We start from the raw sequence: 25,128 nt of genomic DNA, 5'->3' as shown, positions 1-25,128 counted from the left end.
GTATTTTTGGGGGGCTGTGTAGAGTGTGTTCTGGCTAGAGGTAATCAGCAAGATGCAATTAATTCTGGCTTGCATGCAAACTGAAACCGTATGTAGTTTGGAACTGGGCCAATGGATTTGGGTTTCAAGCTGAATACAATTTGCATGCAAGCCAGAATTATTTGCACATCATTGACCGTCTCTACTCCTGGTCTAGATGAAGAAATCACACTTTGGGGAGGACTTTTCTGATGAGTCCTTCATTGAACCCCAGGGGAAATGAGCACAAATACATGCCAGACACTGAAAGCCACCAACTTATATTTACCATGATTGATGGCAAATAGGACATGAATAAACTGAAAAAAGGAGGACATTAATGGCCTCAATTCACAAAGGTTAACTCCTGTCTTTAATAACTCTTCAGAGCTGTTTTACAGTTATCACACTTATATCACCATGGTGATAACGGTAAAACAGCTCTGAAGAGTTATTAAAGACAGGAGTTAACCTTAGTGAATTGAGGCCATTGAGAGTTAAGGTAAACTTTGAGACTAGACAGTTAGATGTCCATAGCTGCATCCCATGGCAAGCATACATATAATAAGGCTGTGTTTCCTTTGGTTTAAAAGTCCATAACTGCATCCAGGGTTGTCACCCCAACCCTTTAAATACCGGCACATATGAATTATACAGTATCTGGGGCTACTCACACATAATCATAGGCTAAACTGCATCTAACTAGCCACAAGGCATGTATAATTCATATGTGCCGGTATTTAAAGGGATGAGGTGGCAACCCTAGCTGCATCCCATGCCAAGCATACACATAACTAGGCTGTGTTACCTTTGGGTTAAATTCTAAGGCTCTGCAATTGGCATTTTTCTCCAGTGACACTCTAGCATAACTCTCACTAATAACTAATTATAGGCTATAAAACTCTTGCAGTACGGTGTGTATGGATGTATATTGTAGTGCCCTAGTGAGATTAATATGAAGCAATATCTGTCCCAAGATAAAATGTTAAGCTATGTTCTCCTAATGTTTTGATAGGTTGGTTGTATTGTATTGCATATTGCATTATGGATGTTATACAGCCAGAGCATGTTACACAGCCATAATGTTATACAGCTACATGTTGCATGTGACTATGCAAAAGAATGCATTTTTTTGTACACTAGAACCTCTACGTTTAACTTAGTTGTAGGGATGGTAGTGGTTCCTGGATGGCTGGTCTGCAGTGAGTATTTGCATGAGAGTTTGCAAATTAATTGATTTTGCAGCTAAAAAAAAAAAAAAAAAAAAAGTCAATAGTTCAAGTTTGAGGCTGTAAAACATCTATAACAGAGGTGCCCACACTTTTTCGGCTTATGAGCTGCTTTAAAAAATTAGCAAGTCAAAATGATCTACCCATGTACAATTTTAGGAGCACATTTATATATACAGAATGGAAAATGTAGTGGGGTCGGTATCTACCATGAAGTCCTTTGCGATATACCGGTAGATCGCAATCTACCTAATGGGCACCCCTGATCTATAATTATCATTCTGCTGAGGCAATAAAAACTTCAATACAATTTTTTTTCGCTTTTAAGTAAAAAAAAATAAGACTCTGGGATTGCAAGAAAATCCTATTTATGAGTAGAACTACAGACAATCGCTTATCTCATCAGTTTATTTTCAGTTTAGAAGGCTATGTAGCAAGGACTTATGAGAAGTTTTAAAGAGGAGCTTGTAGCTGCATAGATATCTCTGTACAGCGCTGTGGAAGATGTTGGGGTTATATAAATACTTAATAATAAAGATAGCTATAATAGTCAGCTACATATCTCTCCTACAGCAACACATCACAATTTCCCAGCTACAAAATACCAAGGGTGTCACATATACTGGATTTATTTTAAAAAAAAAAGTGTGTATGTATGTTGTCTGCTTTCTTTTAAAATCCTTTAATTTAGTTATTTTCTGGAAGCACTGGGCCATACCCTATGGTGTGTATCACTCCCCACCCATATTTAATTTGAGACCAACACAATCAAATGTTTTCCTGCTTCAAAATAAAAGGAAAAAAAAAAAATAGCACAAACCTCGTCATCTGAGTAACTGTAAGCAGAAGCCACTGCTCCCCACATCTTGCTGGCGACGTTAGCCGCTTGCTTCATGCCAGATTTAAGCACATCCATTTTCGGGCCTGTCAAAAGTTGGTCAAACTTAATTCCAGGTAAGGAATTCACCACGGAACCCAAAGACCCATGCTGTGAGTTGCGCACAAGGGCAGTTAGTGAGAGAGATCGCTCCTTTTGGTTTTTCAGGTGATGTTTTGGAGTATTTGTGAAAGTTTTGGACCTAGACACAGAGTTCTTTTGATTCTCACCCTGTGCACTAGGAGAAGGGACAGGGTCTGAAGGCAGACTTGATCTCCTTTCAAGGCTATTTTGGTTGTGCTTTTCGGTCTCATGCAAAGACTCCTTGCTCCTAAGTTCCATGCTGGAAGACTTATTACCAAGAGGACTTTTTAAATTCATATAACTTTCAATTTCATCAGCTAGATTGCGCGCAACAACTGGAGAAATGGTTTTATCCTCAACTGGGGAAGGTGTATTCTCTGTTGACTCTGATACCAGAAGTGACAATGGATCAAGGCCTGTCTCTACTCCTTCCCTTTCTACTGCTTTAGGGATACCATATAAACTGTTTCTTTTACTTTGTTCCTCTGTGTTATTAACTTCAGTAGGCTTTTTGCTTTCTATAACTGTTACAGCCTCACAAGAGTCCATTGTGCTTTCTTCTTTAACTGTATCTAAGGGATCGAATGCTTCTTGCAGCCTCTGCCCTGATGTTTGCTCAGGGGTCTGCAAAACTGTCTCTCTTTGGATAACCATTGCCAGAGAGGGAGTATTACTATCTGTGTCTACAAAATCAAATACTTTATTAGTCTGTGGATGTGGTGGTGTCTTTGAAAGTGCTGCTGTAAGTATCTTGGCATCTGCTCCCATCTTCATAGCCATCTCATTCGTTGTCATGTCAAGACTACCTTTCTTCAGCATCATTCCCGCCCTACTTTCTGCACTGAAGCTGCAGCTTCTTTCTGTAAACATCTTCTGTCGCTTCTGTGTCCTCTCTCCAGACTTCTTACTCTGAGAATCAGTCAAAAAGACAGCATCATCGCCAGAATCTTGAACTGGGGGTTGCTGAGCTGGTGGTGTGCCTGTATCCAAAATACACAAAAACAACCTACTTTAGTAATGGCAACAATGATAAACCAAATTCTCTGACCTAGAATGTGAGTTACACATCCCTATCTACAGTGGCTTGCAAAAGTATTCGCCCCCCTTGAAGTTTTCCACATTTTGTCACATTACTGCCACAACCCTGAATCAATTTTATTGGAATTCCACGTGAAAGACCAGTACAAAGTGGTGTACACGTGAGAAGTGGAACGAAAATCATATGATTCCAAAATTTTTTTACAATTAACCCTCCTGGCGGATAGCCGCTGGCCGGATGACGTCACTGATGTCATCGACGTCGTGACGTCAAAGGGGACTCCCATACACCCCACAGCGCTGCCTGGCACTGATTGGCCAGGCAGCGCAATGGGTCTGAGGGGGGGGGGCGGCCGCGGCGCGACGAATAGCGGCGGATCGGATGCTACACGCAGCTAGCAAAGTGCTAGCTGCGTGTAGCAAAAAAAAAAATTATGCAAATCGGCCCAGCGGGGCCTGAGCGGTGCCTCCCGGCGGCAAAGCCCATGTTCAGCACGGGCTTACCGCCAGGGAGGTTAACTAACTGCAGCCCCCTTTGGTCTGAGTGCAGTCAGTTGTCCATTGATATTGCCTGATGAGTGCTAATGACTAAATAGAGTGTACCGGTGTGTAATCTAATGTCAGTATAAATACAGCTGCTCTGTGATGGCCTCAGAGGTTGTCTAAGAGAATATTGGGAGCAACAACACCATGAAGTCCGAAGAACACACCAGACAAGTCAGGGATAAAGTTATTGAGAAATGTATAGCAGGCTTAGGCTACAAAAAGATTTACAAAGCCTTGAACATCCCACGGAGCACTGTTCAAGCGATCATTCAGAAATGGAAGGAGTATGGCACAACTGTAAACCTACCAAGACAGGGCTGTCCATCTAAACTCACAGGCCGAACAAGGAGAACACTGATCAGAAATGCAGTCAAGAGGCCCATGGTAACTCTGGACGAGCTGCAGAGATCTACAGCTCAGGTGGGGGAATCTGTCCATAGGACAACTATTAGTTGTGCACTGCACAACGTTGGCCTTTATGGAAGAGTGGCAAGAAGAGAGCCATTGTTAACAGAAAAGCATAAGAAGTCCCACTAGCAGTTTGCCACAAGCCATGTGGGGGACACAGCAAACACAGGAAGAAGGTGCTCTGGTCAGATGAGACCAAAATGGAACTTTTTGGCCAAAATGCTATGTGTGGCAGAAAACTAACACTGCACATCACTCTGAACGAACCATCCACACTGTCAATTATGGCGGTGGAAGCATCATGCTCTGGGGGTGCATCTCTTCAGCAGGGACAGGGAAGCTGGTCAGAGTTGATGGGAAGATGGATGTAGCCAAATACAGGGCAATCTTGGAAGAAAACCTCTTGGAGTCTGCAAAAGACTTGAGCCTGGGGCAGAGGTTCACCTTCCAACAGGACAACAACCTTAAACATAAAGCCAGGGCAACAGTGGAATGGTTTAAAACAAAACATATCCATGTGTAAAAATAACCCAGTCAAAGTCCAGATCTAAATCCAATCGAGAATCTGTGGCAAGATCTGAAAACTGCTGTTCACAAAAGCTGTCCATCTAATCTGACTGAGCTGGAGCTGTTTTGCAAAGAAGAATGGGCAAGGATTTCAGTCTCTAGATGTGCAAAGCTGGTAGAGACATACCCTAAAAGACTGGCAGCTGTGATTGCAGCAAAAGGTGGTTCTACAAAGTATTGACTCAGGGGGCCGAATAATTACGTACACCCCACTTTGCAGTTATTTACTTGTAAAAAATGTTTGGAATGATGTATGATTTTCGATCCACTTCTCACATGTACACCACTTCGTATTGGTCTTTCACGTGGAATTCCAATAAAATTGATGCATGTTTGTGGCAGTAGTGTGACAAAATGTGGAAAACTTAAAGGGGGCTGAATACTTTTGCAAGCCACTGTATATAAAGCTACAATGAGAAGAAGACATACCTAAAGTATTTAGCACCACTATTATATATAACATTGTATAGTTCCAAGTGAAAAATTATATGCACACAATTCTTTACAAGTGTCTTCTTTACGTCGTCCTGACCACACTGTTGCAACGTGTGGACCCCAGAACTTGTCAGATATGTGACATGGCTATGCTCCTCTTCGTGCACGAGTGCGGCTATATTGCATCTGCAGGGGTACGCTACTGTGAAGGCACAGCCACGCTTGTGCATTAAGAGCACGGACGTGAACATAAAAAGGGTCTTGGGCAGCAGAAGTGGTCTCATAGAGGACACGGAAAACCTCCAGAGGCTTCCTTCTTCAAAGGTAAGTATCTAATTTTTTTGTCCTTCGGTTCACCTCAGGTTTGGCTTAATAGACATGGTTTAACCTGCCACCATCAAAGCAGCTCCCCAAGTTGTTACGGATTGATTACACAAACTGTGTTGGAAGTATAGAACTGCCCTCTTTTCATATTACATGGCTGCACAGATTCAGCACGTGGCAGCTTGGTTCACAGTTCCACATACTATAAATACAGAAGTCTTGGGGTATAACCTAGATCCACTTAGAGAAAGCTTGGCAATTAATGTGCTGCATTCTTCACTCCCTAAAGAGAAACAAGAGTACACAATACTAGAACAGGCCCTGAAGATTTGGAAGTGTATCACTAAAGGTATATAAAGATGAGGGCCATGACTGTCGCATATCTCTCTCCCAGAATTCTTGACAATACCTGACATAAGTTCTGGTCCGGGAGAGGGGTTAACTTCTTCGGCCAGATCTTGTATGTGGGGCAACAGCTCTAATTTGAACAAATGGCCACTAAACAATCTTTCTATTACACAAGAGTTTCAATATATACACAGCTCAAACTCACCTTTGTGAGGCAGTTTCCACAAACTCCCCCTAGCTTACTTAACTCCCCAATCATTGAGCTGTTTGCAGATGGTCCCAGTAAACACCTCATAGGAATTGCCTATAAACTGCATGCCGCTTGTAAACAGAGAGGAACGAGTATCTACACCCTTAGGAGCGCAAATGCGGTTTGGCAGGGACATAGATACTCATCCTGGGGGAGGGTAAGTGGTTAACTAACCTGTTTATAGCCAATTGATTGGTAGCTACTGGCTTACACTGCCTCATTTTCTTTCACTTCCTGAATACAATTTTTGGTCACCACAATTAATAGTAGGGTTATTAACCCATATTCATTATGAAAATAGGACGTTCTATAAATGTTGCATGCATAATTCTTCAAGGCCGTTGAGCTCTTCCAGCACATACTAGGTTAAAGGTCCAGATAGCCAAATTCACCAACTTCCTGGGAAAAACATGAACTGAAGGAAACATTCCAACATGGGGATTCAGACAGTGATAAAATCCAAGACATTCTTGCCCCCTAAAACACTATACAAAAGTGAAATAGTGCATCTTCTTGGAGTTGGAATTTAAAGACTTCATCTGTGAATAATCTTATAAACGTTACCACACGGTTAAATCATCTATGCCACATGGCATTTAGTTAATGTAATTAATAATGGGCATGCAATCGACTTACCACTACTGCTCCTCCTCCCTGCTGCATCAAAGATGCCAGATGGTACTTTAACAATACTGCTCCCACAGGGTGGGGATTCAGGGGGACAGCAGGCCTCAGACGCAAGCACTGACTTCTCGGGTGATGCCTCAAAGGAAGATTCTGTTAAAGAAAAAGTACACAAGATTATGAAATACATTACAAATTGTATTACTTCAAATACACCCAGCCATTAAATTTTGAAACAAAAATTTAAATTGGGCATTTTTTTTCAAATTAACTTACGCCTGACACCTCTAATCCTGCTAGTTGTCTTCAGGGTCCCTACAGTTCCCATGATTTTTAACCTCCTTAGCGGTATGCCCGACACTATGTCGGGCATACCACTTTGTGGCTCCAGGAGTTCCCCATAATAAAATTATTGTCCCAAATGACTGTAAACCATTTAGATAGCACTAGGCTAGCTAGTACAAGTGTCGGGCACCCGCCGCTCCCCTGCGCTCCCCCCGTTTATACATACCCCCCCTGGATCCAGCGATCGCGCAGCCTCCCTGCACAGCTCCGGTCTCTATGGGGAGGATCGGGTTTGCGCATGACGTCGGTGACGTCATGTGCGATCCTCCCCATAGTGAAGACTGGAGCTGTCCAGGGAGGTTGCGTGATCGCTGGATCCAGGGGGGGGGACCCTAAAGACAATGAGCAACTAGAAGAGTGTGAGATGCAGGTGCTTTGGCATCCCATGATTTTTATTTTAGGCAGGGGTCACATTTAATAAAAATCCCACCCAATTTGCGAAAATACGTTTACTGCACATGTGATGTATTTCAATGGCATCACATTGTATTTGCGATAGTTTCCAATTCTGTATATGAAAATTTTTTGCATTTAAGAATTTGCATGGCAGGTCTGCATCTCGAGTGCACTTCACATTCCTGAAATCCCATGAGGTGTGAAAGGTAATTAATTGGTTGTATATTTCATGTACATTAACTTCATTGGTACTCATGAAAAAAAAAAAAAAATCACAATGCAAACTTTTACATACAAAACATGTAAAAAATTGCAAAATCGTGCATAAAAGTACATAAGAAAAATAAAAATTGTAAACGTAGACTCATGAATGCGGAAAATCACATGCACTAAACACAAAGATAGAACAGAGGCACTAGGGAGGACGGCGTGGGATGCATCGGTGCTCATTGGGCTGGAGGAAGCCCAAGGTGAGTATAAGATTTTGCGATATCAGGTTTACTTTAACGTTTCCGCACACTTCAGGTGCACTTGAAAGAGACCCTGTAACAAAATTTTCTGCCTTATTTATTCTATCCTGTAAGTTCCTATACCTATTTAATGTGGTCTGGATTACTGCACCCTTTTCTAGTTGCACTGTCTCTGTAATATATCTAATCTTCTTTTCTTTGTCAAGCTTTGTCGACCCAGGGAGGAGTGGGCTGCCTCTGTTGTAATGAATACAAGTTATGCACGCCCCCTGCAGGCTCTGTGTGCTTTGTTTACTCCTCACTCTCTGCTCTCAGTTTCAGCTCGTCTCTGATGCAGTTTGTGAGGCTGAGGGGGAGGGAGCTGCCTGTCACATGCTGAGAAACTGTTAGAATCCCAGACTGGAGTGCAGATAATGCACTGTGTAATAAAAACTTGTAGTATACTGTAACATAAGAATATATATATATATATATATATATATATATATATATATATATATATATATATATATATATATATATATATATATATATATATATATATATATATATATAGATAGATAGAGAGAGAGAGAGAGAGAGAGAGAGAGAGAGAAAGATACACACACATAAGCATCACATCCTGGTTAGCTGCCATTTTTTTTGTTTGTAAACACTGCCTAAAACTGGCAATTAAAAGCCAGGATTGAGGCAGGGAGTGGCGGAAACAGCAAAGAAGGATCCAGGAGATCACAGTGACTCGATTGGTATGTTTTTTATTGTACAAATCGGACAGTACAGATTCTCTTTAGGAGCGTTTTTTTTTTTATCTATTTTTAGATTACACTCTACCTAAGTTAAACTATATGTAAATTTAGATTTAGTAAAAGTAAAAACATCAATAGCATGTTGAAGGTTACCTGAGATATGAATGGATAGCAGGTCTTCATTCCCCAAGGGCTGCTGCTTTAACTTTGAAACAGAATCTGTTTCTCTGTCATTTTTCTGATCCTCATTACTCAAAGCATTGTCCTCATGAGGTTCATCTTTGGGTCCTGTCCTTTCATCGACCTGACTCCCTACAGATCCTAATGACATTACAAGCAACCAGTTACTTTTCATCAGCAAATTATTTAATTATGTACCATGTATCTGCTCAAGAATTTGTAAAATGAATCTTCTTTGTTGGCGAAGTATTCTACACTTGAAAAAGGAGAACGGTTATTCACCGTCTTTCTAAGTTCCAAGTGAGGTAACAATAAAATATCCGCACAATGCACTGCCTTCCATGATGGTGTCTTTAGATCTACAGAGTAGCAGTTGTATCTCTTGGGGTGTCTTAAAATGTATACACAGCTGCTAGGAGAGTGTAGGGTATCCCTCTTCCCGCACAAAATATAAAACAAAGAAAAAAGATTCTAACTCCTGTGCTATTGCAAATATTATAAAAAATATTTAATGAATTAATGATTGCAAATATATTCAATAAAACACATAAAAGAATTGGATGAAACTTCGCTGTTGTATCAACACAACTATTTTCTGGCCAGAGCCGAGTTGCTACAAATGCAAAGTTTTAACCAATTCTTCTATGTGTTCTATTGAATATATTTGAAATCATTTATTCTTTAAATACTTGCGATAGCGCAGGAGTTTGAATTCTTTTTATGTTTTAGTCCATGCCTGGGCATGACTTTAAAGGACAGATGTAAGGTGTATAAAACCAAAAAAAAATACTTACCGAGGGCTTCCTCCAGCCCCTGGCAGCCGATTCGTCCCTCGCCGCTTCCATCCGCTGTCCCCTCCAGTGTAGATGCTGACGCGCATCTACTGCAGCTGCACGAGAGCCTCTCTTGGTTGTGCTGATGTCATCTGGAGTGTTCTGCGCAGCGTGATCGACAGCGGCACCCGTGCAGGTGCAGTAGAGGACGACCTGGCGAGGTAGTCTTCTACACTGGCGGGGAACCCGTGCCACTGGCTGGAGAGGTGCTGCGGTGAGGGCACAGGACTGCTGCCAGGGGCTGGAGGAAGCCCCGGGTAAGTAGAATTATGTTTTTTTTAATTACCTTGGACCACTCATTTAACAGACAGATTAAAAAAGGCTGCAATAAATAATGTAAAAAACTGCAGGGGCATAAAACTGGCACGTTTCAGAACTTAGGGCTCTTTCACACTAGGAGCTGATCTGTGCGTTTTGACGGATCGCAACTAGGATGCGGTAAGCGGGGTAGCATGAAAGTCTATTGACTTTCATGTTATCTATCACATTAGACAAAGGGTTCCAGAGCATTAAGTTTTAACTTTGGGGAGCTTTTAATTGTCCACGGCAAGCATTTTCCCGGGTGAATTAGAACCAACGTCGCTGATCCGTGTCCCACCACAACTTCCCGACGTCACGCCATAGGTCATAATGTGTGAACGCAATCGGGTTCATGCACCCGTTGCCTAATGTGAAAGAGCCCTAAGGTCTCAATAACATGGTACATATAACACAGGGTGAAGTTCTGCTGTGACTTCACACAGCTTATCCATTAAAGAAAGATTTGAAGAAAATAAATGCTATATTACCAATCTTGAATTAATAATTACAGTCTGTATATGCTTCCCAAATATTTATTTTTGCTTCCCATTAACAAATAAATTCTGGTACAAATACATATGTGGTATCAGGTGCATGAGATGATGTTGACCACAGGAGAGGTTTGGCAAAGACCATCCTTTATAAAAGGGCTGTAGTAAAAATGAGAAAGCTCCCAGTTTGAGGGTATATACCTGCTTTCTCTCCTTGACTCCCCTCCCCTTTTTTAATTCTTCCAATTTCTTATCTTTATTTTTTACTTTTTGCTTTAGTCCTGGTGCAGGGGGGTGAGTACACTTTATTCTACCCCTATTCTGGATGGCGGATGTGATATCACTTGACCTGTGAAGTCTGAAGAGTGGTTTAGGTCCTTTACATCTGTTAATATTATTATAATGTATTATCTAGCCACACATTTTTTGGTTACAACGCCTATTACTCATGTTATTCTTTTGACTCCCGGGTCTTCCTCTTGCTATAACCAATTACGATATAAACAGCATTTGGTAGCAAGGGTTTCCTTTTGATGACTGCTTTCATCAGCCGATATATCATTTCTTTGCAACGGAAAATAGTTAAGTTTTGTATCTATGATCTCTTTCCTAGTTTTAATGACGCTGAATCAAGCGTATCATTTGAAAACATTCAGACCTTGAGGATACTCTAGTGATTAGTTCAGCTAGTCTGGCTGTATTGATCCCCAGTCCTGCCTTTTGTAGTATCTGCATCACTGAATCAGAAGGACAACTAAAGTGACTCCATTTAGACTCCTTGGTTGTTGGTTTCTTGCAGATGTGTGACTCAAACCAATAAAGTTAAAAGATCAGTATAACAACCAGGCAACTGGCTTAAAAAAACGTTTCATAAACCATCAATTAACCCCTTTACTTACCTCACTAGACCTGTGCAGAGGAACCCTGTTAGTTTAGGCTTTTGTGTCAGCTTTTGTCATTCTGCTTGCATTCTAATACATGCATGCCATTTTTTACTACCTGGGGTTGTGACTCATGAATCAGCTCTTCAAGTTACACCAAAACAGTGAAAGCAAAAACAAATGAAGCCATGCAGTCACACACCAACACCATGTTACAATATTAGAACATGACTAGAGAGACTGCGCAGTGCATGGTCATGATAAGGGTTAGTAGCTTATGAAGAATACCTGAACTAGAGTGCATAACAGTAGAATCAGTAGAGTCAAGCCTGATTAAATCTCTCACGAAGACAGTGTGCTCCCCAGAGTTAGCATCATTAGCATTATCCACGCCATGATGGCTCACCATGTCCCCATCACTCCCACGTGCAGCACTCTGAGGGGCTAAAGAGACAATACAGGTTAAAATACACACACACACCAAAGCATTGTGCCTATCTACTAAGTGAACCGGCCTTTATTCCTTCCACCAATGCTTTCAGAACATTTAGCAAGACCACAACTTTTGCAACTAATGTTAAATACATCTGGTAGCACTTGATAAATGTATAAGTGCAGTAAACATATCACCATAAAGAAAGTATTTTACCTGATACAGAAGGAGACTTGGATACTGGCTTCACCTTTTTTACTGGTTTACGAAATTGTGATAATCCAATCACCACATTTCTAACTTTTGTCCACAAAAAATTCCCACTCCGGTTGCTGCTTGGCCAGGGACTTACAAGAACAACCTTTAACCAAAACAAATGTTAATTATATCAGTGTAACAAGTGTTAATTTATGTAGCTTCCATTCACATGTCACTTGATCCTCCCACTGCCAGCAACACCATACACATTGCTCCCTCTCTGCTATCGTCTCCCCTTCTCTCTAACCATGAACTATTCCTATTTCTCTGCTCAAACTACCCCTCCTCTGCTCTCACTAAACCTAACTTTCATACACACAAGTCTCACCCCCACATCTCTCTGCTCTGCTTACTACTACTCCTGGCTTCTGGGGACATATCGCCAAACCCAGGGCCCACTCCTAAACCTCACACTACTCAGACTACAACTCATTCCACCAATAACAAACCCCACCACCTCCCCTCCCAGAACACCTACAACCTTATTGATATCCCCCTTCTTCCTAGCTCTCCCCTCCCCATATCTGGGGCTCTATGGAACTCCCGCTCAGTCTGTAATAAACTGGCCTTCAACACATGGTGGACTAAAATTTAGTCATGCCCCTAGGCCTGGCCACAAACAGGGAGGCGTGGTGGGGATCCTCCTCTCTGAACACTGTTCCTTTAAGCCACTCACACCACTGCCCGCACTCTCACTCTCATCCTTTGAAGTTCATGCTGTCCGTCTCTACTCTCCATACCACATTCAGATTGCTGTTATCTACCACCCCCCAGGTCCAGCCTCTACTTTCATTGATTACTTTTCAGCATGGCTTCTCCAGTTCCTCTCCACTGATATACCCTCTATTATCATTGGAGATTTGAATATACCCATCGACACTAACTGCCCTACTGCCACCAAACTGCACGCTCTCACCTCCTCGTTTGACCTCGCCCAATGGTCCTCCACTTCCACCCACAAAGAAGGCCACACTCTCGACCTTGTCTTTACCCGCCTCTGCTCTATTTCAAGCTTCCATAACACTCCACTTCCCCTCTCAGACCACAACCTTCTTACCTTCTCAATCAATTCTTCTCTACCATCAACTCCAACACTACACCATCCGGTCATGCGCAGTAACTACCGCAACCTGGATCTGAATACCCTGACTGAAGCCTTGCAACCTCTAAGTACTCTGTCATCCTACACTGACCCAGAGGCAGCATCCAGTTACTTATTTAGTGTAGTCTCCTCTGCCATGAATTCAGCTGCCCCACTCACCACCACCCGCCAAACTAACAGGCAACACTGGCTCACTGAACAAATCAAACAGCTGAAAAGGCTCTCCAGGGTGGCAGAAAGGTGCTGGAGAAAGAGCACTGCTATAGAGGACTTCCACCACTACAAACAAACTATGCAGGAGCTCAGGGATGCCCTCACCTCTGCTAAGCAGTCTTATTTATCCTCGCTCATTTCCTCACAGTCCCACAACCCAAAACAATTGTTCAACACCTTTAACTCCCTACTTCGTCCCCCACCTCCTCCCCCCACCACATGTCTGTCAGCTGACGACTTTGCATCATACTTTACAAGCAAGATTGATGCAATACGTAATAGCTTCAACACGCAACCACTTTTACCAGCTCAACCATCACCTATAGATTCCTTCTGTCCGCCTGCATCCTTGCCCACTACTAACTGCCTTCCCCCCGATCCACAAGACCACTCTCGCACTCTAATATCTTTTACCACACTCACTGAACAGTGTCTTTCCTCACTACTCTCCAAAGCTCATCTCACTACCTGTGCCCTGGACCCCATTCCCTCCCATCTAATCCCCCAGCTTTCCTCCTCCTTTAGGGCTCGTTCCCACTGTTGCGACGCGATTTCGGCCGCATTCCGACGCTTGTAAAAACGCATGCGGATGCGTTTCCGCATGCGTTTTTACCCGCGATTTCGCATGCGATTTCGCATGGCAGGGTGCCATGCGAAATTAACCATGACACTGCCAGGGCTAAATAAAATTGAAAAAGGTGCGAAATCGCACGCGAAATCGCGGGTAAAAACACATGTAACAAACGCATGCGTTTTTACTATTAAATACATTAGCGGCGATTCGCACGGATTCCCGACGCAGGCGAAATCGTTGGCTCTTTTGTGCGTTTTTTTCACGCTGAAAAAAACGCACCTCAACAACGCTACAGTGGAAACAGGCACATCCACTTGCATTACACGTGCGGATCTGCATGCGTTGGACGCATGCAGATTCGCGATAGTGGGAACGAGCCCTCAATCCCACTCTAACAACTCTATTCAATCTTTCTATCTCCACTGGCACTTTTCCTTCCTTATTCAAACAAGCTATTATCACACCACTTATCAAAAAACCCTCTCTTGATCCAGCTTCTCTATCCAATTACCGGCCTGTCTCACTCCTCCCCTTTGCTTCTAAACTGCTGGAACGTCTCATCCATTCAGAATTGTCTGCCTTTCTCTCTACCAATTCCTTACTTGACCCCTTTCAATCTGGATTCCGCACACACCATTCCACTGAAACTGTCCTCACGAAAGTTGCTAATGACCTACTGGTAGCTAAATCCAAAGGCGAGTTCTCCATTCTAATACTCCTTGACTTTTCCTCTGCCTTTGACACGGTTGATCATGCTCTGCTTCTGCAGACACTGTCATCTTTAGGAACTAAGGGACAAGCACATTCCTGGGATCTCCTCTTAGCTCTCTGGACGCTCTTACACCGTGTTCTTCTCTAACACCAATTCCTCCCCACGCCCACTGTCTGTTGGTGTTCCTCAAGGCTCTGTTCTTGGGCCACTTCTTTTCTCAGTCTACACCCGTGGCCTGGGACAACTAATTAACTCTTTTGGCTTCCAGTATCACCTCTATGCGGATGACACCCAAATCTATCTCTCAGCTCCTGATCTGGCATCACTACTGTCTAGAGTCCCCGACTGTCTATGTGCCGTTTCTGCATTTATGTCCTCCCGCTTCCTCAAACTTAACATGAGTAAAACGGAAATTGTGATTTTTCCACCATCTTCTGTTGCAGCCCCACTATGCCGTTTTCTCCACTGGTTACCTATTACCCAGAGGATCCAGTTCAAACTCTTGACTCTAACATACAAAGCCCTCCATGATTTGTGCCCTCAATACATCTCATCACTAATCTCAAGATATTGTCCCTCCCGCAACCTCCGCTCCTCCCAAGAAATTCTGCTGGCCTCTAAGCTGATCACCTCCTCTCATGCTCGCATCCAAGACTTTACACGAGCATCAACTCTTATCTGGAACTCTCTTAGACAGCCTGTACGTCATGCTCCAAACCTGGACATCTTCAAACGCACTCTTAAAACACACCTTTTCAGACAAGCTTATAACATTCTATAGCCCTTATTTACTTCTCTGTCACAATGTAATCAAAGGCAAAGGGTCACTGCCTTATCCATCCTCCACCCCCTTACCTAGTGCGTCCCCCACTACCCACTAGATTGTAAGCTCGCAAGGGCAGGGTCCTCCTCCTAATGTTTACTGTTTTTGTCACAATATTTGTGCTGCTTGGAACTCTGTTTTACAATTTGTTAGTATATCTATGTTCCCCTTGTCGTCCTATTGTGCTTTGTAAAGCGCTGCGGAATATGTTGGCGCTATATAATTAAAAAATAATAATAATAACCTTCCAACAATCAAGCTTATTCTGTCATGAGGTTCAGTATGGCTATCGTTCATGATAATATGTTCTATACCAGACATATCCAGTTAAAGTTTATTTTATGGTACTCAGATAAATGGAAGATTGTCAATGACTACATTATCCACTGTATTAATAAAAAAATAGCTGTTTGCAAAAATGCCTCCAAAGGATTTTTTTTCCAATTTAATTAATTGGCCAATCCTAGATCAACCAGATTATATGAGGGCGCCGGACAGAAATGTACCCAATTTTAACTTATTTATACTTCTCCTGGTTGAACTTGATGGACGGATGTCTTTTTCTCAAGCAAACTATGTAACTACAGTATGCAACCATTCTAACAGTAAAGTGCAATCTGTCAGGGTTTGGTAAAGAAAGTTTATTTGTGCTATTGGTTACCATTTAATCTCTATTGTAGCAAGAGAAGTTGAAGTCTTGAGGTATCTCAAAAGGTGGCCATACAGCGAACGACTTTGGGGCTGACCCACCATCCGATTAGATTGTTTTCATGCCATAATTGATCGAATGTATCGATTGGATATGCAGGAGAATGTCGGGTCGACATGGTCGATTAGCTACGCAGCAGTAACAGCATACTATAATCGCAAACATCATGATGTCGCCGCACGATGAGTAGAGCAGAACGCAATTCATTCCATGCAATGTATTACATTCTACTTATCATGCATAAGACTTTATGCACATTATTCTGCTTATCGCAGTTGAGTGAGTAGATATTCCCCTGTCACATGTCAGTTCAGGTACAATATAAATGCAGCACATACAGACTATGTACAAAAGTACAGCACTTAATGAAAACCATATAAAGAATTGCTAATGGTAAAGAGACACTGAAGCAAAAAAAAAAATGATATAATAATTTGTATGTGTAGTACAGCTAAGAAATAAAACATTAGGAGCAGAGACACAAGTCTAATATTGTTTCCGGTACAGGAAGAGTTAAGAAACTCCAGTTATTTATGCAAAAGAGTCACTGAGCTCAACAAATTTCAAAGTCGCAGAGAGCTCTGTCTTCTAAAGCTTGTTATCTCAAGTGCCTGGCACTGTATTGTTTGTTTTCCTGCAGAGGACAGTTCAAATGTTCACTAGCCTGCTCAGTAAAAACATTTAGAATGCTGAGTAGTGTGTAAACTGCAAATATAAGAGAATGTTATAAAAAAAAAAAAAAACCTATATAACGAATTAAAAATATGAGAATATTTTCTTTGCTACTAATGTTCTAGTAATTATCCGTACTACACAACCAATGCATTATATCATAATATTTTTTTTTCGCTTCAGTGTCTCTAATAAGGGCCCTTTTCCACTAGCAGTCGCTAGCGTTCGCGCTGAACGCTAGCGATTGCTGAATCGCAATTACCGGCGATTCCCTGACGTTCGCGGCCGCGATTTTGCTATGCTATGCACTGCATAGCAAAATCGCGGCAATTTTCGCTCCGCCGCGCGTTCGCGTTCCCCGCAAAAACGAATCGCGCTGGTGGAAAAGGGCCCTTAAACAAGCCTTTGTACAAGCATAACACATACAGACTAATGTTCTGTAAGCTGCGAAGAGAAGCTGCTTATCAGGCATAAAGCATACCTTGTTGTAATAACCATACGTTATGGCATTGGGCTGTATTCCAGCATTCTTCATTTCAAATAAGACTTTTACTGCCAGAGCAGGATTCTCCCAAATGCCACAGAGCTGCATTACAACCCTGTAACAGACCTTTAAAGAAAGAAAAAGTATGAAAATGAAGTAATAGTATAATGAAATTTGAGCTGGTGTTCCTATAGTTTATGTAGCTAGGGAAAACATCCAAAACAAGACGGATCTGATCACTCTGGTACACAGACTAAAATCAAATATAAAGTTTTAAAGGCACACAATTTTCATTTATGCTTCTGTTAAAACTGAAGTGGAAAATAAAACGTATTAACTCACCTATGGAGAGGGAAGGCTCTGAATAATATTGAGCCTTCTCTATCCCTTCTTAGTCCCCTTGTTCCAGCACAGTCACCCTTGTATGTATTCAACCAACTGGTTTAATACACCTTCAGGCACTCTCAGAATGCTTTGGGAGAAGACAGGCCCATCCTCGGGAGTCGAGTGCGAGTGCCCAAGTACTCCTGAAGCCTTTCTGAGGGCTCAGAGGCGGCAAAACTTCACCAAGGGACGGCACTGGAACAAGCTTTTTGTTTCCACTACAGATTTTCTTTTAATGATTTTACATTACCAACAACACTGTGTACATATTTTACTGTCAGCTTGATAATACAAACAAGGAGGTAGGTGACCAATTTCTACCTTCATTCCTTGCTATATGGGTACCGTGGAGATGGGCAGAGCTTGTGGCAGTGATGAAAAGACGTAGTCTTCAGAAAATTGATATGTGCATCCGTATTTAGTTCAGGCACATAAGTCAGTAAGCGCATGATAGGTGCATGCTTTGAAGTTGTCACAGAGTGAATGCACCGTGACACTAGATATGGAGGGAGTGTGGTGTTGAGATGTATAAATATAATCCTAAAGTTATTACGCCCTCTTTGTCCCTTTTAATTTTTCCGGGGGTCTATTATTCACTGAAGTGGAAAGGGAGGAAAAAAAAAAAACTACTTGGAATACGTTTAGTTTCAAGATATAGCAGGGAAAGTGGCTTACATATAAAGACTCTTCTAAGGACAGACAGTTGAGTGCTTTCTTTTATTTGAATCTTTATACCTGGTTTACACTGAGCTACCTAAATTGGAGTAGGCTCCTCCCCAGCTCATCTGTCTCTCCATGTCCTGTACTGAAAAGAGACTAAACAGATTTACAAGCATACTAGTCTTCCTTGCAGCTTAGTTTTCATATCTTGTACATTTACTGCATCAGGATGTGACTGGTATATCTTACAGCAGACTTTGTACAATCTATTAGGGCCTGAGCCCACGGCTGTGTTTTTAAAAAATGCATTTGTTTTTAAACGTTTTTGAAAAATGCTTAAGTGCGTTTTAACATGCTAAAACTCCTGAAACCGGATTTCAAAAACACTTGTAAAACACATGCATTTTTAAAAACGCAGCAGTGGGCTCAGGCCCTTACTTAACCACTTGCCGACCGCCCACTACCAATTGGTAGCGGCAAAGTGGCACCCCCAGGACCGCGTAACGCCAATTGGCGGCGGCATCTGGGGGACTAATTAGCCGGGCATCCGCAGGCATTAGGCTCCGCCCACCCGCCGGCTATTTAGAAGCGCCAGCGGGTTGTTAACCCCCGATCTCCCGCTACAAAGTGTATAATATACAATATATGTGTAATGTATACAAAGTGCATTATACAGGCTACCTCCTGCCCTGGTGGTCCCAGTGATCGAGGGACCACCAGGGCAGGAGGCAGCCCCCTAGTAAGAACAACAGCACACTGATCCTCCCCCACTGCCCCCTGATCGCCCACAGCACCCCTCAGACCAACCCCCCCCGATCACCCCCTCAGACCACTGTTCGCACCCAATCACCCCCTTAATCACCCATCAATCACCCCCTGTCACTATCTGTCAAAGCTATCCTATAGATTAGGTCCTAAACTGCCCCCTGGGGCTCCTGATCACCCCCCCCCCCCACCCTCAGATCCTCCCCAGACCCCCCCCCCCCTCGTGTACTGTATACATCTATTCTCCCCTGTAATCACCCACTGATCACCTGTCAATCACCATTCAATCACCCCCTGTCACTGCTACCCATCATACCCATCAGATCAGACCCTCATCTGCCCCTTGCGGGCACCCAATCACACACCCACACCCTCAGATCGCACTTAGACCCCCCCCCTGATCACCTCGCCAGTGCATTGCTTGAATCTATTCTCCCCTCTAATCACACCCTGATCACCTATCAATCACCCCGTCACCCCCTGTCACGGCTGCCCATCAGATCAGACCCTAATCTGCCCCTTGCAGGCACCCAAACACCTGCCCACACCCTCATGTCGCCCTTAGAACCCCCCCTCCCCCCCCCCCCCGATCACCTCCCCAGTGCATTATTTACATCTGTTCTCCCCTCTAATCACCCACTGATCATTCATCAATCACCCCCTGCCACCCATCAGATCAGACCCTAATCTGCCCCTTGCAGGTACCCAATTACCCACCCACACCCTCAGATCGACCTCAGATCCCCCCTGATCACCTCCCCAGTGCATTGCTTACATCTATTCCCCCTTCTAACCACACCCAGAGACACCCATCAGATCAGGCCCTAATTTGCCCCATGTGGGCTCCCGATCACTCGGCCAGAACCCTCAGATCCCCCTCAAACCTCCTTCCGATCACCTCCCCAGTGCATTGATTGCATTTATTCTCCCCTCTAATCACCCCCTGAGACACCCATCAATCACCACCTGTCACCCCCTAGCACTCCTATCCATCAGATCAGGCCTTAATCTGCCCCCTGCGGGCTTCTGATCACCCGGCTAAACCCTCACCCACCCCACCGCAGGGACAGCATTTTTTTTTCTGATCACTGCTGGTCTCTACTTAATTGTGGCTGAGACCAACCGTTATGCCACACAATACGCAACCGCCAATCCTAGAAGCTTCTATGCCCAGCCTTTTCGGTGGAAACCACTCCAAGTTTCCGAACGTAACATTTTTTGGGGCCTTCTCCTTAACATGGGTCTAGTCAAAAAGAATGTATTGTGGTCTTATTGGTCAACGCACCCAATACATCACACGCCCATGTTCTCTGCTGCCATGTCCAGGTCACGATTTGAGAACATCCTGCGCTTCCTGCACTTCAGTGCCAATACAACCTGTCATCTTAGAGGCCACCCTGCTTATGACTGGCTCTACAGAATTCGGCACCTCATAGACCACCTGTCATCAAAATTTGCTGATGCTTATACCCCTGAACAGTCATTTTGAGGCATTTGGTTTCCAGACTATTCCTCACGGTTTTGGGCCCCTAAAATGCCAGGGCAGTATAGGAACCCCACAAGTGACCCCTTTTTAGAAAGAAGACACCCCAAGGTATTCCGTTAGGTGTATGATGAGATCATAGAAGATTTTATTTTTTGTCACAAGTTAGTGGAAAATGACACTTTGTGAAAAAAAACAATAAAAAATCAATTTCCGCTAACTTGTGACAAAATAAAATCTATGAACTCACCATACTCCTAACAGAATACCTTGGGGTGTCTTCTTTAAAAAATGGGGTCACTTGTGGGGTTCCTAAACTGCCCTGGCATTTTAGGGGCCCTAAACCGTGAGGAGTAGTCTGGAAATCAAATGCCTCAAAATGACCTGTGAAATCCTAAAGGTACTCATAGGACTTTGGGCCCCTTAACGCACCTAGGCTGCAAAAAAGTGTCACATGTGGTACTGCCATACTCAGGAGAAGTAGTATAATGTGTTTTGGGGTGTATTTTTACACATACCCCTGCTGGGTGGGAGAAATATCTCTGTAAATGGACAAATGTGTGTAAAAAAAAAAAAAAAAGTAAAAAAAAAATAAATCTCATTTACAGAGATATTTCTCCCACTCAGCATGGGTATGTGTAAAAATACACCCAAAAACACATTATACTATTTCAGCGATACCACGTGTGACACTTTTTGCAGCCTAGGTGCGCTAAGGGGCCCAAAGTCCTATGAGCACCTTTAGGCTTTACAGGGGTGCTTACAATTTAGCACCCCCAAAATGCCAGAACAGTAAATCCACCCCATTTTGGAAATTAGACACCTTAAAGTATTTAGAGAGGGGTACTTAGAGAGGGGCATGGTGAGTCCGTGGCAGATTTCATTTTTTTTTTTTGTCACAAGTTAGTAGAAATGGAAACTTTTTTTTTAGGGGGTTTTTTTTGTCACTAAGGGCCCTTTTCCACCAGCGCAGCTTCTCTTCGCAGCTTACAGAACATTAATCTGTATGTGTTATGCTTGTACAAAGGCTTGTTTAAGGGCCCTTTTCCACCAGCGCGTTTGCGCTGGCTGAATCGCAAAAACACAAACCGCTAGCGATTTTACAATCGCTACGGTTTGCTTTTTAACATGGGAATCGCGGTAAGTCATTTCCACTACCGCGATTCGTTTTTGCCGGGAACGCGAACGCGCGGCGGAGCGATAATTGCCGCGATTTTGCACTGCATAGCAAACGAATCGCGGTAGTGGAAATTACCTACCGCGATTCCTATGTTAAAAAGCAAACCGTAGCGATTGTAAAATCGCTAGCGGTTTGCGTTTTTGCGATTCAGCCAGCGCTGGTGGAAAAGGGCCCAAAGTGTCGTTTTCCGCTAACTTGTAACAAAAAATAAAATCTTCTATGAACTCACCATGCCTCTTAGTGAATACTTTGGGATGTCTTCTTTCCAAAATGGGGTCATTTGGGAGGTATTTATACTATCCAGGAATTCTAGCACCTCATGAAACATGACAGGTGCTCAGAAAAGTCAGAGATGCTTCAAAATGGGAAAATTCAATTTTTGCACCTTGTAAACGCTATAACTTTTACCCAAACCAATAAATATACACTTATTGGATTTTTTTTAATCAGACATGAAGCACAATAAATGTGGACAAAAATGTATATAGAAATTTTACTTTATTTGAAAAATGTCAGCACAGAAAGTTAAAAAAAATATTTTTTTTGTCAAAATTCATGTATTTTTTGATGAATATAATAACTAAAAATCACAGCAGCAATCAAATAGCACCAAAAGAAAGCTGTATTAGTGACAAGAAAAGGAGGTAAAAATCATTTAGGTGGTAGGTTGTATGACCGAGCAATAACCCGTTAAAGCTGCAGTGGTCTGAATGGAAAAAAAGTGTCTGGTCCTTAACCCTCCTGGCGGTTTGCAAAAAAATCGCCAGGGGGCAGCAAATCTTTTTTTTAAAATTTTTTTTTTTTTTTTTATGTAGCAAGACAAAGTCTCGCTACATGATAGCCGCTGCTCAGCGGCATCCCCCCAGCCCCTCCGATCGCCGCCGGCGATCGGAGATCCCGTTCAAAGAACGGGATCTCCCGGAGGGCTTCCCCCGTCGCCATGGCGACGGGGTGGGATGACGTCACCGACGTCATCGACGTCGTGACGTCAAAGGGGATTCCGATCCACCCCATAGAGTTGCCTGGCACTGATTGGCCAGGCAGCGCACGGGGTCTGGGGGGGGCGGCTGCGGCGCGACGGATCGGCGGGTAGCGGCGGCGATCGGGCACTGCACGCAGCTAGCAAAGTGCTAGCTGCGTGCAGCAAAAAAAAAAATTATGCAAATCGGCCCAGCGGGGCCTGAGCGGTGCCATCCGGCGGCTTACCCTGAGCTCAGCTCGGGCTTACCGCCAGGAAGGTTAAAGAGACTCCGTAACAAAAATTACATCCTGTTTTTTATCATCCTACAAGTTCCAAAAGCTATTCTAATGTGTTCTGGCTTACTGCAGCACTTTCCACTATCACAGTCTCTGTAATAAATCAACTTATCTCTCTCTTGTCAGACTTGTCAGCCTGTGTCTGGAAGGCTGCCAAGTTCTTCAGTGTTGTGGTTCTGTGATGCATCTCCCCTTTCCTGGCCCCTCTATGCACACTGCCTGTGCATATTGATCTCTTGAGATAGAAAAGGAAGGCTGTATACAGCCTGCTTGTGTATGGATGTATTTTCTATGTGTGGACATACTGTACATCAACCTACTTCCTGTTTTGGTGGCCATTTTGTTTGTTTATAAACAAACTTTTTAAAACTGTTTTTAACCACTTTTAATGCGGCGAGGAGCGGCGAAATTGTGACAGAAGGTAATAGGAGATGTCCCCTAACGCACTGGTATGTTTACTTTTGTGCGATTTTAACAATACAGATTCTCTTTAAAGAGAATCTGTATTGTTAAAAATCACACAAAAGTAAACATACCAGTGCGTTAGGGGACATCTCCTATTACCCTCTGTCACAATTTCGCAGCTCCCCGCCGTATTAAAAGTGGTTAAAAACAGTTTTAAAAAGTTTGTTTATAAACAAACAAAATGGCCACCAAAACAGGAAGTAGGTTGATGTACAGTATGTCCACACATAGAAAAATACATCCATACACAAGCAGGCTGTATACAGCATTCCTTTTGAATCTCAAGAGATCATTTGTGTGTTTCTTTCCCCCTGCATCTCTCATGCACTGAAGTTTCAGGCTGCTCTTTTCTTCCTGCAAACAGCTTTGCCCTTGTCTGTAATTCTTCAGTATGTGAAAGCACAGCCAGCTCAGAGGACGATTTATCCAGCTTGTAAAAGATAAGAGAGAAGAGAGAAGCTGCTCTAATCTAAACAACACACAGGCAGTGTGCATAGAGGGGCCTGGAAGGGGGAGTTCATAGGAGAACCACAACACTGAAGAACTTGGCAGCCTTCCAGACATAGTCTGACAAGTCTGACAAGAGAGAGATAAGTTGATTTATTACAGAGACTGTGATAGTACAAAGTGCTGCAGTAAGCCAGAACACATTAGAATAGCTTTTGGAACTTGTAGGATGATAAATAACAGGATGCAATTTTTGTTACGGAGTCTCTTTAGGGCCCGTTTCCACTAGAGCGAATCCGCATGCGTTGTCTGCATGCGGATTCGCATAACTAATACAAGTGGATGAGACTGTTTCCACTTGTCAGTTTTTTGGTGCGTTTTTCTGTGCAGGATTTTTCTGCACGGTAGGGCCTGCAGAATTCGCCTGCGTGTGGAATGCAGGCGATTCGCAGGCAATGTATTTAATAGGGGAAAACGCACATGCGTTTTTTGCGCGAAATCGCACTAAAACTAATGTACATTGAGCCAGGCAGTGACATGGTTAAAATCGCTGATAGCCTGCCTATGCGAAATCGCATGCGAAATCACGGCAAAAATCGCATGCGGAATCGCATCCGCATGCGATTTTGTCAGCGGTGGAATCCCAGCGATTCGCACTGCACTAGTGGAAACGGGCCCTAAGGGGTTTTAAGACTGCAGTCCTTAAGTGGTCAAGAGCAGGGGATTCACAACAAGGAAGTAGACAGAGTGAGAGGGTGATGTGACAATATTCATAAGTTAACTCAATGGTTGACCGTGAACATGATTCTGTACCTAAAGAGATGATGTATATGATGTTTAATTAAAAAAAAACATTAGAGAAGTCAAATGCAGGTATAGAATTTATAGAAGATTTAATGGTCAACTCTACCTTAGCTCCCGTCACTCACCTCAAATGGAAACGTAAACTTTCCGAAGCAGACAGATACACCTATTTACAAATTGCATATCCTAATCTAAATCATTCCCTCTCACCAGTTAAACTTCCCCAAGAAATATTTTCATATTTATGGCCAAACGACAAAACGAAAATCTCTCATAAAGGTATTTCCCTTTGGTACAAATACTTGATCTCAAG

At 43.0% G+C, this 25,128-nt stretch overlaps 1 protein-coding gene across 3 annotated transcripts in view; it reads right to left on the bottom strand.

Annotated features, from left to right (window-relative positions):
• The window catches only part of DENND4C (DENN domain containing 4C), a 125,838-nt gene that overhangs the window by 14,994 nt on the left and 85,716 nt on the right, over nt 1-25,128 (bottom strand). For 2 of the 3 annotated variants that reach the window (XM_068234394.1, XM_068234395.1), the window contains 6 exons: nt 17,368-17,496; nt 12,040-12,184; nt 11,679-11,834; nt 8,859-9,026; nt 6,761-6,901; nt 2,068-3,188 (listed from right to left, as the gene is read on the bottom strand). In XM_068234394.1, coding sequence (XP_068090495.1) covers nt 2,068-3,188; nt 6,761-6,901; nt 8,859-9,026; nt 11,679-11,834; nt 12,040-12,184; nt 17,368-17,496 — 1,860 coding nt within the window. The remainder of the gene's footprint in view (nt 1-2,067; nt 3,189-6,760; nt 6,902-8,858; nt 9,027-11,678; nt 11,835-12,039; nt 12,185-17,367; nt 17,497-25,128) is intronic. The other variant, XM_068234396.1, reaches the window with a different exon arrangement.

This window comes from Hyperolius riggenbachi, chromosome 1 (assembly GCF_040937935.1).
Source record: "Hyperolius riggenbachi isolate aHypRig1 chromosome 1, aHypRig1.pri, whole genome shotgun sequence".
Classification (NCBI taxonomy): Eukaryota; Metazoa; Chordata; class Amphibia; order Anura; family Hyperoliidae; genus Hyperolius; species Hyperolius riggenbachi.
Note: the sequence above shows the minus strand (reverse complement) of the source record. Positions and strands in the feature narration are given on the sequence as shown.